At 39.1% G+C, this 20,041-nt stretch overlaps 1 protein-coding gene across 2 annotated transcripts in view; it reads right to left on the reverse strand.

Moving 5' to 3' along the window:
• Positions 1-20,041, reverse strand: part of TMEM184B (transmembrane protein 184B) — a 33,499-nt gene that overhangs the window by 10,920 nt on the left and 2,538 nt on the right. For both annotated transcript variants that reach the window (XM_081878763.1, XM_081878764.1), the window contains exons 2-5: positions 11,050-11,280; positions 7,543-7,708; positions 3,205-3,295; positions 2,111-2,186 (exon numbers count right to left, since the gene is read on the reverse strand). In XM_081878763.1, the coding sequence (XP_081734889.1) occupies positions 2,111-2,186; positions 3,205-3,295; positions 7,543-7,708; positions 11,050-11,253 (537 nt within the window). In that variant the 5' untranslated portion in view covers positions 11,254-11,280. The remainder of the gene's footprint in view (positions 1-2,110; positions 2,187-3,204; positions 3,296-7,542; positions 7,709-11,049; positions 11,281-20,041) is intronic.

A 20,041-nucleotide genomic window follows, 5' to 3' on the forward strand; every position in this document is an offset into this window, starting at 1 on the left:
ATGCAGGCAGTCAACAACCATGTATCTAGACTGTGCTCTGTTTAATATATTTTGTTCTGCTTCCATTTAAAACATTATTTGATCTATAATATAATTTTAATATAAATAGGAATTCACACTAAAAATAAAATGAAATTGAAAATAGCAAACATCCAAGAGGTTGTCAGGTAGCACAATGCATTAGCATTCACTGGCCACGCTTCTGGAAGGGAGGAGAAGCTTTACTTCTTACTAAGCAATAGAGAATACACTGCCTGCACATTTTCCTCTTGCATCTCCATGGGTAAACAAGACTAGATTATACATTCATTCATTCATTCAGCAAGCTGAAAATTCAAGGAAGAGGCCCTGGACTATCCTTGTGGGAATGAACTATTCTTTGGTAATGGACATTCATTCTGATGCCAAATTTCCATGTGGAATAGATGGACCCAAGAAACAATAGTGTCTTGAGAGAAGACCTGTCTTCTGTGAGTCCTACTGCACTACTACTATTAAGGGAAGGGGACAGGAAAGAGAAACTTTATCAATAGGATTGTGTAGTAAAAAAGTATCAAGAACCATTTTCACTTCCTCCCGACAGTTTACAAAGAGCTGGCTGCAGCATATCAGATAATTTATTCTCTACAATTAAACTGGGAGAGGTTCCCTTGGTGAAGAGTTGTGGCTCACCCTTGACTGCTTCCTCTGCAAGACCCAAGTAGGAGGACTCATATGAGGAGCATGTGACATTTAATCACATACAAGAACCTGTTGCAACTAATGATCATCATGAGATACAAACAAATTATCAGGACAACTGAGTCAGATATTTACACGTCTTGATGCAAACAAAAAAAAGTTGCTCGTTGCCTAACACCATACACAGACTAAAAATAACCCAAGTAGTATCAGAGTCACACACCCACTTCCAGAAGCATTAGATCACACAATGTTCCCTCACATGAGCCAAATTTGAACCCTTGGCCACATTGCCTCTTTTTCTAGACTCAACTATTTCTAGACTCTGCATGAACTGAAGGAACATTCACCAGCTTTTTCTAATCTGACCCTAAGGTTATATTCTCCCTATGCCTTTTACTGAGTTTTCTTCTATAGCTTGCCATTTGTGTCACAATGACACAATTGTACACCAGTCTTCACTCACAATCTCCTTTACCATTTTTTAAAAAAGAGGTTATCAATATTTCTACAGATGAGTTTTTTCTATTGCATCTGGGTGACAATGGGCTTTAGGTGTTAACACTGCCTTTGCTCTCAAATGAAGTTTTATAAAAATGGGATAAATCTGTCGGGGGGGGGGTAGTGGGAGAAGACAATCAGCGCATAGCTCACAATGTGCTGGTGCCTATTTACAGGGACATGAGGCAGAAAGGGCTTCAGTTACACCAAAAGTGATGGGTACATACCTGAGGTATATAAAACCATATAAAGAATGAGACACTACAGATCACAAGGTCAGATAAACAGGTATATCCATGACAGAGCAATGCAACGTGGTTGAAATAGCCCAAATTAATAATGTAGTAAAAGTTACGAAATGTGAACAAACCATGCATACTTTCTACACTCCCAGTTAAACTGACATTGCAGCAGAGTCAATAATGCAGCTAGCTACTGATACTTTATTTGATGCTAGCATTCTTGTTGTTACTGAAACAATTCTCTCTAAATATTTTTAAACTCATACAGGTTCTTTTACTGCAGAGCTGGGCCTTGGCTGAAAAGTGAAGTGGCAAGTTACGTAAGAAGGGCAAGTGAGATTTCAGTTCAATGTTTCCTGTTCCATAGCTCACACAAAACTTCCCCTAGGCTACAAGGCTAAGTGGAACTAAATTCTTTACTTCTGTCTCCAGTTTTCAAAAGGTTGGCATAACTGACAGACCTAGAAGTGATTTGTGTGTTCTGTATAGATAAATTAAAGAGAACAAGCCAAGGGTGGGGGGTAGCAGGGGGCACATACTCATATTAACTGACATCCTCACACTTTCAGCAGTGTCCTAAAACTAGTTTAAGGGAGTCCCTGCAGATTCTACTTCAGAATAATCCTATGGAGAGAAGCATCATGTGGCAGCATCTAACTCTCCAATCAAGTTCTGTCCTTCCATACCTGCTTACAAAATCTCAGAAATCCAATGGAATACGTCTTTCCCCATAAGCAACAGGTTCCATACATACAGCTGGACCTAAAAGCAAGATAGCAAGACAGCAAGACAGCTGATCAGAAAATAATTAGATTTCATCTTTAACTTTATTATTGTTATTATTGTTATTGTTATTAGGTTTTACAAACAGGAATAATGTTATACAAATAAGTATACCAAGTTTTCTCATGTCTTTGTATATCACAAAAATAGCATATTAAATGTGGAAAAATATATACAACATATGTTTCATTATTAGTGGTCAATGTATAAATAGATTTCATATAAGATTATTTTATAAAAAGGTGTATAAGTATTTATGATGTTTGACAGCAGTTTAACTGTTTTCTCATGCTGATGTCTAGAATGGATATATAATATTAAACACTTTTTAAAAGAAGAGGATCAGACAGAGCACCTTAGGGTATGACAATAATATCTCTTTTAGTCTTCAGAGAAAATGGAGTTAAACAACCCACTGACAAACAAGCAAGGAAGCAAGCAAGCAAACAAACAAACAAGGTGGCACACAATTCATTCCCCACATTTTCTTCCCAAATTGCTTTCTCCACACATTTATGTTAAATTACAGCTGCAAGATTCAACCACCTCCAACTGATGTTAATAGGTGCTGTTGCTTCCCAAGTACTGCAGATTTCACAATGTCTTGTTGTGTGAAGAACAATTGTGGTTAATTTGAAATTAGGACAGAAATGCCTTAGGGCAACAACAAAACTATTGCCAGTATGACTAAAAGGAGCTTGGAGGAGAACAAGGAAAATAAGGCTGGAAGTGCAATTCACGTGTGACCAAATGGTCTGAATCAGACTGCTGTGGAAATTGGTAAACTAGATGAAGGGGCCTTATTCAACGTTAAGGCATACTCATCTCACTGAAGAGTTTCCAGTAGCAGAGGCAGAACAAGTGCTATGACAGATGCCAGCCTGCACTCTACTCTTTCCCAACAAAGAGATAAAGAAGATAGATGATGATGATAGATAGATAGATAGATAGATAGATAGATAGATAGATAGATAGATAGGACACACAGCATACTCACTCAATGGACTTCCCTCTAATCTCAGACATGATGGAGCTCTCTCCGCCAAGGTACTCATAGCAGAGGCTAAGGAAGTTATAGATTACAAAAGCTGCAAAAAGAGATGAAACCATCAAAAATCACTAAATATACTCCAAGGGTTTCAAAGGATGTTGTTTAAAAGGAACCACGGGGGGTGGGGGTGGTTCTAGCTCAACAATTCAAAAAGAATCCCACAATGCACTACCAGATCTGTCATTTGATTAAAGACATTTTTATTGATCAACTATTTGAGTTTATTTGAATCAATTAAAATCTGCATATGAATAAAACAGCAAAAAAGGGGGGACCTCACTGCTTTTAGAATGTACACAAATATGTCACAGTCAAAACCACCTCAGAAGAGGTCTTTTGTCCTATACGAGAGGAAGAATGCTGCTTCTAAGATATTCTCTGCTATCCACGATTTTTGTATCTTATCTTATCTTGATGTACTTATTTTTGTAAGTACTTTATCTTATTTATTTTATTTAAAAAGTCTGCTCCAATTCACTGGGGATAATTTTTTATTTATCAAAAGGTTCTCAGTTGAGAGAGGAATGATGGCCTGTGCCAGGATGCAGGCAAGATAATTTGCTACATATACATAACAGGAATATTATGCAATAAATTACTTATAGTGCAATCCACTTGCAATGCTTCCACTCCAGACCACAAATATTCTTTTTACCATTCCACCTGAAAGCCATTCCGCCATGCTTATCTATGGAAGTTGTTCAGAGCATTTTATATGTCATTTCTAGAATCACAGTGCTCCCTAGTGTCATTCTGGGACATTGATGGTGTACTAGATGGGGAAGTTCCCATGACAATTCAGTCATACAACTTGCTTGTGCTATTTCTGTTTACTTCGAAGGTCTCACATGCAAATATTGACCAGGTGCCAAACTGCTAAGCTTGACCAAGGCGATGACAAACACACACTCCCTAGGATAATCCAATGGGTTTCCAGCTCTGTAATCACATTTTTTAAAACTGAATGATAAGCTTGGTACTCAAAAGCTCTGTTCATGTGAGGATCATTACCAGATTCTTCTTGCCTACAATATCACGAACTGTGGCTGAACCTCACCCATGAGAATACACTAGGACAGCTGTGAGCGGAGTTCTTCCTGGTTCAAAATCTCAATGCAGCTGTGAATTGTAACAGCACTTGTGGAAATGAGATGACTTCATTAGGACTACAGCAGGAATCCTTTTTACTTTGAAGGTCTCCAATTCAAATACTGCCCAGGCATTAAGATCACCTAGTCCAGTTGAAAATTAAAGCCTGTGCTATTAATTTTGGTTTTTTTAAAACCCAACATGGTTACTAAATACACATTTAGTGTCACATCTACTTTGTTACTACGAGTTACAAAGGTTCTGTTTTGGTGAGAGTAAGAGTCTTGCCCTTTGTGAACTGCTCTTCTGTTGTCCTGTGGTGGTATTCAAGATCCAAGTCAAGTGTATTCCTTTCCCCCCCCTTCTGCACTGCTTTTTGACTTTGATAAAAGTCAAAGATCATAATTCTGACCTAATTTTTTGTCTAGAATTCCATTTGGGTATTATTTACTCCCATGTTCAATGGCACAGAAGCACGCAGCAAGGCCATACAGAGTACTCCCACTCCCCAACATCCCACGCTCTTCTTTTGACATCCACATATGCAGGGAAAACACTTTCACACATACAGTTGTACATACAAAGGCTTCACTAGAATTTGGAATCCAAATTGTTCCAGATCCCAAGGATGGCTTCATGCATACAATTACATCTGTAAGGAGGTGGTCCTTACAGATGTCTATGCAGTGTATGTGGACTCCAGGGAAGAGTATGGCCTGCTTCTTGCTCTCATGTTGTTCAACACAAAAGTTAATAAAATCTAAACAGGGTATATCATGTCCCAAAATATGGTTACTGGCATACCATTCCACTCCAGGTCACCAAAATGAAACTTGGTATGGCATAATGGTTAAAGAAGAAGCACTAACTAAGCTCACTGGGTGATCTCCAGCCAGTCACTATCTCTCAGCCTATCCTCAACCCAAACTCAGTGCCACAATCATAAGGGTTTATTTGGATAAAAGGTTCCAGAAAATATTAATTCAGTAAAAACTACCAGACAGCTTCTTGTACCCAATTCCGTTCACAGAATTCTATAGGAACCAATCACTTATATAATGCATGTCTTATTACACAGAGTGAAGTCTTGCTCCAGTCAACAATCTTCCTGCATCTCCAGATGTCTACAAAACAAGTTCAGTGCTTTTGTGGGAGGAATAACCAAAAGCACACTGCTGTTCAAGAGGTTTCCGCCCTGCCCTCTGATACAGGAAAGGCTCATTATAGCAGGAGCTGCCTATTCTGGGACCTTGTTTAGGAGAAGATGAAATTAGGTGGAAGAGAACAAAAGCGTTTCCAACATTCCTCAAGCTCCTCATAGAAGTACATTTAGGTTGCACACGCACACCTATGCAAATTTATCTTGGAATAAATCCCATTTAGCATGCAATAGCACTTTCTTCAAAGGAGACATGCATAAGATTGTGCTGAAGTCTCTGGCTAGTGCTCTACTGCCAACATTTCCAGTTGAAGATGTTATTTAAATTCTCAAAGAAGACTACTAACTAAAAAAACAACAACCAAACACTAAATGCCACAGATTCCAGCTGGGTATTTTCTTTAACGTTTTCCAAGGGCAGACTTTCCCAAGGGAAAAATCTCTTTTGAAATGAAAGGAGATTTCCACCCGCTCCTGCTTTCTGATTTTCCTAGACATAGTTTCAACTACAGAAAGTACGAAAGCAGGGAGGGGGACCCAAAACCCATTTGCATACAGGCCATCAAGCTGGCAAACTTTAGAATGTGGGCTGACCCTCTGAGCAGATGTTGTCATGTTTGCAAACTCCCTAGGCGAGGCAAAGGGGATAATAGCTGTTGCTAGGAGATGAATTTCACAGAGCAGCAGGCTTCCTGCTACGCAGCTATGCCTTTATATACACACTCAGCAAAGGCAGAGGAAAGGGAAAGCCAGGCCAAACAAAGATGGCCTCTGGATTGTGTGTGTGTGCATCTGCCATCTGTTAACACATCCCAGTGTATTGTCATAGGTGTGAAAAGCCCAGTGATCCCCTAACCACAGTTGTTCATGAGCAAATATTGCACTCGTATCATATAAATCATATTTTCATATGGGTATGAAACTCAGCAGGAGACTCTCTTAGTATGGCTTGCTCAAAAAAAAAAAAAAAATCTCACAAGATCCACAGACTAAAACATTTTAAAGTACAGCAAGTGCTGCAGGGTAATTTTTTTGTTTCATCCAAATCAGTGTGCTCTACCTAAGTAACCAGAAAAAGAATATTTTCAACTTATTTAAAAAGGAATTTTGTTGAAGGTTGTTTTTCAGTTAAAGATAAAGAAACTCTGCAATGAATGCACCATGATCAGTTTAAATTTGTCACATGCTCTCTAGCATTGGAGCAGGAAATCTAGTCATGAGATCATTCACATATTTGTCCTTCTGAACAATTTCAGGAGATTGTATTAAATAAGCCATAACTGCCCTAATTTAAAAACAAAACAAAACAAAACAAAACAAAACAAAACAAAACAAAACAAAACAAAACAAAACAAAACAAAACAAAACAAAACAAAACTGTATTTACATGCTTTTATGAAAACCAGAGGAATGTAAAAGTCTTTTTTCACATGCTTCCTAGAAAGCATCTTTCAGGTATCTGGGATCAGTAGCTGGACAGCTGCAGAATTCTACCAGTAGTCCAAAACTTTTGGTGGTCCTAAGTTGGCAAAGGCTATCCTAGAGCAACTGCTCAGGTTGATTTAGTAGTAATCTGCTGAGAGAACTCACTCATACATTCTCTTTTCTTCTTTGATGGAAAATTACTGGCATAATCTACTGAGTGAATCACCAGAACCAAAGGAGTCATACCTATTTGGATGGTTTCTTGAGTTCTTGTATCTGGGCTTCTGAATTCTGTGCCAATATTATTTTTCATCATCTGAACCTTCTTATATGATGGGGAGAATGTCCACAGATTCTAACAACATATTGCATTTATTCCATCCCTATGTATTAGTTCATATACAGATCCCTTTTCTGCTGTAGTGAGCAATATCTATAGCCAGCAGCTTGGCCTATCATTCCATCATTGCCATAGACTTCCTGCCACTTCTCCATATTTAGAACACAACCCCATATTTAACTAAGACCCTTGTGTACAGGTACTTCCTTCAGACTCACATACAAAGCACCACCTTCTCTCTAGCCTGTTTCCATGCCTTCCAGCACCTTACCTTCATAGCAATCCCGCACTGTGCCAAAGTAAACATAGTACTGGTCATTGGTGAAGAAAAGGAGGCTGAGCCATGAGTCAACAGCATAAATGGGCACAATGAAGAGGATCCGGACAATATAGCGTTGCTCATTGGGGCAACTGTAGCAACGAAGGTGCATATAGATCTGGATGAAAAAGATGGTGAAGAGGATAATGTCAAATTAGAACAAAAGTAAGCTAAGAGGAAGAGGAGTGATAATGGGAATTTAAGAATGCAATGCCATACACAACATATAAGCACTTTTTTGCTCTCATAAGGCTTTCTTACTGAGTTTATAGCTTAGTAGGATATATTTACTTGGTTTTTGCACTGTAAGGTCTATGTTTACCCTACATCTGCTCTTTATCCTTAAACAAGAACAAGGGATAAAATTCATTTACAAAGTAAGGTAGCTTATGAATATATAAATTGCTATAAAACGTAATGAAATGAACATTCTGTACTATATTTACTGTAAGATAAAAAGCAACTGTCCCACAGTATTTTTTCTATCCAAAGGATAAGAATAATTTTAGTTTTTTTAAAAAGTACTAGGCATCTGAATGATATACTTTTCACTTGAGATTTACTTATTTTAATTACAAACTGATTTGGTTTCTAAATGTAATGTGCTGAAGCCGTGAAATGGCTACAATACTGAAGCTATCCTATGCTATCGTTCACATTCATTATCTACATTTCACAGCTTCAATATATTACTTTTAGAAACCAGATTTAAGCACATACACATGACATATATGGCTCGTATGTTTTCAGTGCAATACAGTAGCAGAGCCTTCTGTAATGTCATGATCCCACACAAAAATAACGTTTTTGGATCTATAAATATAAGACAACCAACGTGAGGACCAGCCAAAAACACAACTTTAATCTGCAAAGACATATAAGACGTCTCTCAAATACAAACTGTATCGTGCTTTCTAATAACAGAAGAGTACACCAATAACTTTTGCAAATGAATCAAATCTCATCTTTAAAATGTTTTGTTTCATATGGTAGCCTGCCTACCCTACAAGTTAAAATCTTTACTGACTAGAAACAGACTGGATGGAGAGTGTATTAGAATGTTGGTTATGAACAGTAATTTAACATTTATATAACAGTAATTTAAAATTTGGCTTTGTAATTTGGAATTAATGTGATTTGATTTGATTGGTCTGTTACTAAAAATTATTTTTAAAAAATGAACAGTAATTTTGAAATAGTGCTTTTCTTGGCCCACAGGGTGTTTCCAAATAGCAGCACCAGGAGTGCAAACACAGGAAATTCTTCAAAAAAGGAGGCATTTCCTAGGGTTTTTTTTCTTTTGCAGAGCGAAAAGTTTTGTATGATTATGACTAGATGGCTTCAAAAGAACACCCTAGCTGCTCTTTGTCTTATAATCTAGTTTTACACAGCCATCATATATAATTCAGTGTAAAGATATTGAGCATTTTTAGTCAGCTTCGTAACAGAGCTCAATTGATCTTTGCAAGCCATTCTGGAGGCCTTTTTCAGTTGAAGAGATACATAAAAATTCTTCAGATACATAAATAAGCATGTAAGCAATCTACGGAGTCAACCTTACAGCTGTAATGCATGAAACAGTTATACTACTAAGAGAAAGGGTCCTCCTACATCAGACCAAAGGTTCATCTAATTCCCAAAAGCCAGTCAGCAAGATGCCTTGGGGAAACTCACAAGCAGAACATGAAGGCATCAGCCCTCTTATTTGTCCCTAACATCTGATATGTTGCCTGTTATTGCAGAGGATTCACTTAGCTATCAATTCTAACAGCATTTTGATAGATTCATCCTCCATGGATTTCTCTCCTTTAAATCCATCTACACTAGTGCTCATGACTACGTTCTGTGTCCATGAATTCCATAACAACACAGATTGTAAGACTAGAACTCTCCCTTTGTACACTCTGGGGGGCCAACTGTTTACACACCAAGATCAGATGGCGCTATTCCAACAGACATGCAGCAGATGACCAATTAATGTTCTAAAGAAGAAGAACTAATAAGATTCATTGTTGCTGCCCAAGTAAATGTCAGGTAAGCTGCTATTCTGATTCATAAAGTAGCTAATCCCCTTTTGAATCTCACACAGCCAGTTTCAATAATGCTCTGTAGCTCTCCAATGGATAGTCACTTATCTATTCATTAACCCACAGGTGTTAAACACAGGTTGATGAAATTGTAGGGTTTGTATGTGTTACTCATCATACAAGGACACTATTAGACAGCATTACAAAGAGGATGCTAAATTTGGTTTGTACCGTCACCCACCAACCTGATGAAATACAGCAGCCAAGTCTTACAGCAGAAAAGCTGGCGGCAGGAGGAGAGGAAAATGCCTCTGCCGCCTCCTCCTCACCGTGCAACCAGGTTCGCTGAAATCATTTGTACAGCGTGTTCATCATCATGACAGACATTTTGGGCAGAAATTTAAAATGATAAATGGCTGTTTATTCCTTGTGCTAAGAACAGGCAGAGCTATGAAATTGGAAGATAATGCCAAAGGGTTATTAAACCCCATGAATCATGGCACATCATCATTACATAGCCTTCTCCCACCCCCACCCCAATGAAACACACTTAATTAAATGTACATCATTCCTAAGCCAATCAACTGCATTACTATGAGGGAAGTGTGTTGTCTGCATACCTCTGAGGTTGACGGACTAATTACTACTTAGGATTCTGGAATAAAGGCCCCAGGGCCTATCACAGCAATCCACCCCATAGTATTAGCAGACAGGAAAGATGCTTGATCTTCTATAGCTTTGACATTGTCCCACTTTTCCCTACAAGTTACTGCCTAGATCTATTGTTAGGCAAGACATGGGCACCATGAACTTAATGGCGAGCAGAAGAGACTAATTTGTAGACAGCTTCCTGGCAGCTGCAGCCTTATGTATATGCTGGCACTGTCTGAACAGCTCTGAGGTTTGCTTGTCTCACACACAATGGGATGGGACAGCAAAGTCCTGCATTCCCCCCAGCCTCCATACTCTAGTTGTTTTAGCCACATCATTTCCACTCTTACTACTCTATGAGAACAGACTCATCGCACCACAGCAAATACCTGATAAACATCCGTATCACAACTAAAGTAAAGACGCACTCTCCTCTCCTTCAAGTTACATGGGAGCTTGTTCAATGGTGTTAATCCATAGGTGCACCTGTATACACTGTGCAAATGGAGTTGGAGATTACTCATGTATGCTACAGGCCATAATATTGCATAAAGTGTAGCTTAAAACAGAAGTAGCAGTAACCACTTTGGGCAACAAGCTCCATCCACTCTACATGATCTAATGATGGCAGAGAGTAGAACAGGTAAGGCTACAGCAAGCTTAACTGTAGTCAGCACAGTAAATTTAACAGCTCTCTCTCTCTCTCTCTCTCTGGCTGCAGTAGAAAAGGTGCCTTTACAAAGTACCATTCAAAATGCTAGAAGTATTTTATTTTGCTTACCTGATGGCAAGTAATAAGCAAAGCAGTCCACACGAAGAAACCTGAGATGGCCTGGGCAGCTGTAGTCATTAGGAATATTGGTTGCTCCATAGCAGTGGGAGTGCCAACCTCAGACATCCAGGATAAGTTGGGGGCTGCAGCAGGAGTGCTGGCTGGGGAGCCTAGCTCAGGCACAGACATGACTCCAGTCACTACGATCATCATGTCCTCAGAGTTGTGGGTCCTTCAGATCTAAAGAGGAATTATATATAGAGAGAGAGAGACAGAAAAGTTTCAAAATAGCAGAAACAACCTATCATAGCCAGAACACCTCACAGGTATCCCAGAGTTTTGCTAAACATTTCTGTCAAGTGTAAAGGCCTTCAGTAGCAAAGGTAAACAGGAATAATTTGGGAGAAATCGCTCATATTCTTATGGTATCAAACACAGCTACTATTTAGTCACTGAACAGTCAGAAAGAAGGTCAGACATGTGAAAAGCAGTTCTAAATTTAAATTGCAGAGAATTCTGGAACATTGCCTAAAATAATCGTGCATTTTTGATACTCTATTAACACATTCAATTTTATTCCTTTCTTAAGTGGTTATACAAAGAGCTGCAATAAGTTTTTTCAAAAACATGGGGCACAACATTTTAAGGTGACTGTTTTGAGACCGCAGGAAGAAGCTGGCTGTGCATCTACTGATCTCTTCTCTCAAGTCACTCCATGAAGCAAAAACTTCATACAGAACAGAAGGTAGTAAAAAGCACCAATACTTGATAGAAATGTATTGGCTTTACATGGTATATGTGTGTCCAACCAATATATAGATGTGCCAGCCTGGTACTGACTTAAAACCTCCCGTCTGACTCTGATTGTTCTGACAGAATCAGAAGTACAACTGAGCAGAAAAAATCCAAACATTTATGGATTAAATGTTCATTATCATTAGCTGCGCTCATTATACAAATTCAAAAACTGACAAAGTGTCAGCAGTGAAGAAGATCAAGTAGTCTGGAAATGAGATTATAAGCAAGTACTCTTGTCTCTAAGAAATGGGGGGATGAACTGAAAAGCCAATAGGTAAATTATCTAAGTTGTTAAACTGAAATTATGAAGCACAACTATGCATGAATTACAAAAGTGATACACGCAGCAGGAAAAATTTTGGAGAACCAAGTATTTCTATATGAAGTTTTTTTCATTTATCACAACCAGACCAGTAGACTATAAAAAGAATCAACATGTGATTTTGTTTTCCTCTGGCCTTACAAGAAAAGAGCAAATAAGGTAAGCACGTGGAGAGTCCCCTTTCAACATAAATCTTTTGATTGTTCTAGCTGGGCTAGCCACCATTCTAGTTACATAACAATTCCTACTTCAGTTTCTTTTAATACATCTTTCTCATTGCTGAAATATCCACCCAGTCTGAATATATGATAAAAATACCCAATGGTAAAAATACTTTACATTCTGCAGGGAACACAAAGCTATTTTGAAAAGAATGCGAGACTGACAAACCCCCATAGTGCACAAAGAACAAGGAGACAGTATATAGACCAGTGGTTCCCAAATAGGGGTCCGCGGAACACACCCAGGGGTGTATACCTAAAATCCTTTGCTTATTAGGGGCTACCCCACATTTTGTTCAAAAAATTGCTCTGCAGAGGTAACTACCATAGAATTATCAATATTTTCAAAAAGTAGGTGGTCTGTGGCTTGGCTTTTGAAAAACAGGGGGCCCACAGTAATTAGCTAATTGGGAACCACTAGTATAGACCACTGTTACCAGACCTGGTGCCCTCCTGATGTTGTTGGACTCCCAACTCCCATAAACCTCAGCCACATGGCCAATGGTCAGGGATTATTGCAGTTGTAAGCAAACTCAAAAGGTCTGCATTTGCATGAGAAGTGGGGTTTGAGGGGAGATCTGTGGAAATGCTAAATATAATATAAAGACTGTACTTGGAAAGAGAAAAAACCCAGATGTGCTTGAAGCAGAGGAAGGAAGGAAGGAAGGAAGGAAGGAAGGAAGGAAGGAAGGAAGGAAAGTTCTATAGAAAAAGATGACACTCAGGAAACTGAAAACAGGGTGGAGTTTGAGACGCCTTTGCTGCTGAGTCTGGAGGAAATTGGTTTCCGTCTGACAACATTCTACACACCACAGGGCACAAGTAAGAGGTTTTTGCTAAGCTTATGAAATACACGTGTAGGAAGGATTTACCACAGATGTATGCCTAGCCAATTAAGCTTGAATGAAAAGGTGAAAGAAATTATCAGGTATCTGTGAGGCTGAGGAGAGAAGGCTATCCAATCCTATTACAATGTAAAAAGATCTACTGTAAATCACAGCAATGCCTACAATAAACGAGGGTAGTTTAAAAAAACAACAACACACCAACCCTAGTCTACACAAACACTCCCCTTTATGATCAATTCACATGACTGCTAGATATAAATACCAAAGCAGGGGATTCGTCTGCAATTTATAACAGACGCTTTATTAAAAATCTTCTTATAATAGAGCCTTTCTATCAAGAAGCCCAAAAGAATGAACTGGACTTTCCATTCTTAGTGCTAAAGTGGTAGTTAAAGGATGCAATCCTATGCCTACTTAGTAAAGGTAAAGGGACCCCTGACTATTAGGTCCAGTCGTGGACGACTCTGGGGTTGCGGCGCTCATCTCGCTTTACTGGCCGTGGGAGCCAGCATACATCTTTCGGTTCATGTGGCCAACATGACTAAGCCGCTTCTGGCGAACCAGAACAGCGCACGGAAACGCCCTTTACCTTCCCACCGGAGCGGTATCTATTTATCTACTTGCACTTCGTGCTTTTGAACTGCTAGGTTGGTAGGAGCAGGGACCGAGCAATAGAAGCTCACCCTGTTGCGGGATTCAAACCGCCAACCTTCTGATAGGCAAGCCCTAGGCTCTGTGGTTTAACCCACAGCGCCACCCGCGTTCCATGCCTACTAACTTGGCAGTCCTGATTTTTTCAAATAGGATTACTTACTTGGCAGTAATCTTATTTGAAAAAATCAAGACTTTTGAAACATGGTTAGGAAACAGCTGAAGAGACACAGCTCTGAAGTCAAACCTTTCTTCTGAAAAGTTCTGGAGGACTCAAAAGCATGTACACTATTTTATGCTGTTTAGGTTGTCCTAATAAAATCCTTGCCTTAATGTGATTTTGAAACTTAGCTTGATTATTAGGCAACTCTGTTTGCAATATGGATATGATAACATTTGCAAGGATTGTGGCAAAGATTACTGAGATAGAGAGTTCTCAGTGCTTCAGATACAGTAATGTGTTATTATTATTTAAACAGATTACAGAACCTATAAATCTACATACCCTATTCTAAGTGCAAGCCAAGATTTTAGAAGAAAGCAAAACAAACCCAACGGTGCCATCAGAAAATAATATTCAGGCAATGGTCCAGGGCCCAACTCAAGAGAATGAGCAGGAACACCTCCAAACATAGCATGGCTGGCTTAACACATTTTTAAATAAACAAAAGATTACACATGAAAACCAGAGTGTAAAATTACCTAACTGCACCAGTGGACAAATCACTCCCCCTCGCCCCCGCCAGGCCCAGCTCTGGCCCCACCAAAAAAACCCCTAAGAAATGTAAGGGAAAATGCATTTTCAAATGGCAGGTGTCTAGATAGGCATTCAAAATGCAAAGAAACAACACATGAAACATACACTGCCCCCTAGTGCATGCAACCAGTGAAGAATGCATCTGACTAATAAAGCAGTCAAGCATATCATTCATCCCCAAAAAATTTAGAATGTGTGGTATGTTTTCAAATAATATTTTCCTCCCCTTGGTTTGAATTATTTTTTAAAAAAGCACACGCTTTCATTCCACCAGAGATATACCAACAATCTCTACATAGCAACAGGTCAATTTTTATGTAAACTGCTTTGAGTTTTGTGTGTGTATTTACAATCAAGCAGTGTATACATTTTATGAAATAAATAAACAGGTCACCATATATTTCAGGTTTGTGACCTATCCGAGGATGAGGGTCTACCTCTTCAAAGAATTGTCGCTCTCCTAACATAAGAGTGGGGAACTGTTTCTAGCCAGCAGGCCGCATCTCTGTGCACCTCTGCAGGTCACAGTGATGTCAGGTGTTTCATTTTTGCCTGCATGGTTTGAAATTAAACTGTGTGGGGAACAGAATGTGTGTGCAGCAATCAGCTGATTGTAGATACTTGGGAAGTACTGAGCAAAAGCCAGTGTTTAGGAAACACTGTGCAAGGGGCTTTCCAAGCACCTCCATCCAGAATTTGTCAAAGCTCTGCCTTTACCTGCACTTCAACTGACACCATATATGGCATCAGGTTTTGGGCAGGTGGGTGAGGCTCGGCCAAAATGGGCCTCACAGTCCAAATGGGAAGGTCTGGTGGGCCTAATTAGCCTCACAAACTAGAGGTCTAAAGGTTGTTGTTGTGGCTAGGGATGCCTTTTTTATTCAATACACTGCTATTACTCACCATTCTGAAACTGTTGACACCATTCATTCACGCATATCTAAACGGACTGGAGTAACTTAATATTCTTTGCAAGTATTGAAAACTGGCACAGGGGGCATTCTGGCGCAGGGGGAATTCAGGAGGCAATTCAAGGTGCTGGTTCTCACTTTCTGAGCAGTGCTCTCTGTAGACAGAGAGGGCACTAAGCAAATCACTTTTGAAGACCAAGGTCAGAATGAAAAACAATCATGGCACAGGTTCCATGTTTGATTGACACCCATAGCTTCAAGAGATTCGAAATTGTAGACTTTCTTTTGGTTTGTATTAAATGTGAATTTCATTTAAAGCCAAATTACAATTTTAAAAGAGTCTTAATATAACTGTGTTAATAATAATAATAATAATAATAATAATAATAATAATAATAATAATAGCAGCTTTATATCCATCTGCCAGTCCATACCAGGGTCATTACAGGGTCATTTACCTTTTTAAAAAAGAAGAAGAAGAAGACAACACAAAAAGCAGTAGTTGCACAAGCCCCCTGCTGCTAGTGTCACCTCTTCCTCAACTTTGGTACAGTGCCAAAATGCTAAAATGCCTTGATGAAGTGCCTTAGGGGAAGCTCTCCTTTAGTACAGTGCTGAAGCTATGATTCTATGATTCCAGGTTGCTTTCTATAATTCTATGTCGATCATGTCCTGACTTAAGATGGGTCTGAAAAGCAACATCATCACTGCATCTTTATTTATTCTGAGAAGCAGGGGAGAAGGAAAGTCAAACATATAAAGTAATATACAGGAGCTTCATGTTTAAGTTGGGACTAATGATAGGTCCTGCATCTGACACAATGTTGTAGAATGATATACTGCCTCAAGGGCTGTTGTGTCATATGTCATGACATCATGGCACATGGAACAGAAGTCCAATAACCAAGCAGATGGCAAGGCTGTACTTACTTTGGTTTCTGAGCAAAAGAATGCTCGGTATAATGAGCTGCTGTGTCAATGTGAAGGGAATCCAACTTTACCTTAAAATTCTGTTAATTTACTGTATACCTTAAGTTTTGCGTTCATTGGTGGTTAATGTGTTACTGCCTCTTTAGGTAAAAACAAAGTGAAGTCTTGGGAAAGAGAGAGGAGTAAGGTCCCTGAACTAGAACATCAGCAGGTACTCTTTACCTGCCTCATATATTTTGGGATCTCATTCCATGCCAGTTTACTTTTGCTTCTGGTACGCATATAAGAATTTTGTTCACCCACACTGAAGAAGGCTGCTTATTAGTGATATAATTAAGCTATCAGTACAACAAAGCATCATCCAAACACAGCTTTTGTAGTCGTACTGTGGGGGACTGAATAGCCCAAATCCTCATGAGATTTTTGCCTATTCATCATTTTTTATCCAAACAGCTGGCTGTATGCTCAGTGAAACAAAAGACAGAAAACGCCACTCAAGCTGTCTTTCTTTTTATCAAAACAAAAAGTTCTCCACTGTAAATGGTAAAAACAAATGACTATGAATAACTTTTTTTAGTAAATGATAAGTTCTAAACAGTTACATTTTAATTAAATATATATTGAAAAGTTCTGTAAAATTTAGATCAGAGACAACATTTATTTCCAGATTTTAGGTTTCTCGGTTTATTCTAGAATGGGAAAGTGCAACTGTCCTTACCTTACTTTCACAGAAAACAGCCCCTTCTTCTCATCCCTGTAGCTACACCTTTAGTCTATTCCTTCCTTTGCCTTGTTCTTAAATATTGTCCTATACCAGGTCAACCAATTCACTTGCAAACACCCATCATCCACCCTAAATCAGATGTGCAGATCAACAATGAAACCCTTTTACTATGAACAACTATCTTTCTCCAAGAGAGTTTTTCTGCTCTATTAATTTCTTCAGTTTCCTTCTCCATCTTTTGTGTATGTGTATGCGTGTGTGTGGACTGACCCACATTATAATAGGTCAGCATACCACAGCAAGACTCTTTTTTTGGAATGAGACAGGAAACAAGAGGAAAGGGAGGAGGCTGTTTCCAGCATACCACTCTTCCTTTGAAAAATAGGATCAAACACTGCAGTTCTAGGATGGGTCACCTTCCCAGAATTGGTACCAGAATTAGTCTATGCACACTATGTGCCTCATACCCATGATCTCACTGCTGCTTGCCATGCAGCTCTTCAGGGAAAGGGAGGCACATATCGCCCTGAAGTAGCATTTCTTGAACGTTGAAGTTTTGAAAAGACAGAGGTGAGAGCTGAGTTTAAAAGGGATTTATTTGAAATAACAATAGAAAGTTGCAAGTGAAAAATTATTTTCATACCCTAATGTACTAGGAAAGTAGATAAAGCTGCACTTGTATCCTATTCATTCAGAGTATTGCCCATTTTGTTTCTGAGACAACCCACCAGAAAGCCATCTAATGCATCTGTGACTGAGCTGAGATTTGAACCAGTGACTTCACCAGCTTTCAACTACATAGGTGCACAGGGATTGCTCTGTTAGCTGTGGCAGCAAACACGGACTCCTTTAACATATTAATGGAGGTGGGGAATCACACATCAATGATATGCCATTCAATCACATTTTTAGTTATGAACACGCATCTCAGTGTTTAACTGGCACACAGAGGCAGGAGAGTGGTTCTCTAGTTCTCCAACAGGTAGAGATACATTAATTCTTTCCTACCTCTCTGCAAAGATACACCCCCCTCCAAAAGTACTTGCAACTGAAAGAACAACATTTTATTTTTTTTACTCCTTCCTTTGTTGTCAAGCTTTTGTCTATTTTTAGACCTTAAGCCCTTTGAGACCAGGATCTATCCTTTCTATTATGCATATGTAGATGGTCTAGTATAAATAGTATGCAAAAAACAACAACAATCTGAATAGTGCTTGTCTCACTAGGGCTATCACTCCTTTTAGGTATATGAGGACTTATGTATGTGTGCTCCTGAGGTTCAGTTTAAGAATGAACAATCCAAGGATCTTTAAGTTTCTACAACTTCAATATACCAATAAACAGTTCACAAGCATAGATATCTCTAAGAACCTTACAATAAATATTTAATATAAAGTTACAGATAGGTAGCCGTGTTGGTCTGCCATGGTCAAAACAAAATAAAAAAATTCCTTCCAGTAGCACCTTAAAGACCAACTGAGTTAGTTCTAGGTATGAGCTTTCGTGTGCATGCACACTTCTTCAGATACATAGTGTATCTGAAGAAGTGTGCATGCACACGAAAGCTCATACCTAGAACTAACTCAGTTGGTCTTTAAGGTGCTACTGGAAGGAATTTTTTTATTTTATTTAATATAAAGTTACCACACACAAAAAGGCTACACAAGATAAGGGAGTTGATCAGCATTGGTCAGTTAGAGATAAATCATGTCTGTAATAAAACATTAAATGTCTGTCTCAAAGGGATCACACAATGGCTTACATTGTCTTTTAAAAGCCTGTAGGCTTATGCTCTAGTGTGGATGGGTGGTAACAACATTAGTCCTAGTTTGACCAATGAGCAGTGTTGATAGATAAGGCAGATGCAGCAAAAACTGGAGAAGCCATGGAAACAACTCACTTGCAAAAGAGAGAACATATGGAACTGCTGCATGATACAGCAGCTTAGGGCATTCCACATACACCTTATGGTGCAAAAGCATAAGCCATTTCCGCATCTCATGCGCAGTAGCTTTCACTAATATGACAACCATTCCTGAAGAGTTTGCTATACTGTACCACAAGGCTAAAGGGGTGCTCATTCCAATTACAGTTGTTACATTTTAAAGAGCGTACTGTGCAGCAGGTGAAATGTGTTCGCCAATTCTCCCCTCCCCTCTTTGCTTCCTGTAAATTGCATCCCTCTGGGGTTGTTAAAATGATCACCACGCTGCACTACAGACTCAAGTGTTCATGTACTACTCCCTGGACACAAGGTGATCTGTGCCTTCCCAGTCACGGTTTGCACTGAAAAACAAAGCCAACGCTCTATGAACACTCTGCAGTGAACGCTCATGCAAAAAAAAAAGAGTAAATGGAGGAGAGGAGCACATCCTCTGAGTTGAGCCAGATCACAAGTACTAGCAGTCAAGAATCACACATTAAAACAGACTACTCTTGACAAAGTGACTTCCTGTCGCTGGAAGGATCCCTCTCCCTCCCCAATTTGTAACTCATACTGGAAATGCTTTCCTAGATATTATTTTCAATATCATATTTTAAGAGCTATTGTAGCTAAAAGCTTTATGTATTCCATTTTACTACCGTGACTGCTTATAGATCAGTTTCTTTAAAGACACCCAAGGGGTTTTGGCAGGATTAATTATCTTGGCAGGAATCTACTCTTCTATTACCAAGCTACAGCTCAAGGAGTGCTGAAAAGATGATGTGGTCCTATAGCGACAGAGGAGGGAAAACAACATATGTAGGCATGGATGGGTCAGGGAAAATCAAGCCCCTGCCTTCACATCTTAGGCTCTATATAATAACTCATTATTGTCCTTCAAACCTTTTCCTCAAC

This window comes from Podarcis erhardii (assembly GCF_964252035.2).
Source record: "Podarcis erhardii genome assembly, chromosome: 10".
Taxonomy (NCBI): domain Eukaryota; kingdom Metazoa; phylum Chordata; class Lepidosauria; order Squamata; family Lacertidae; genus Podarcis; species Podarcis erhardii.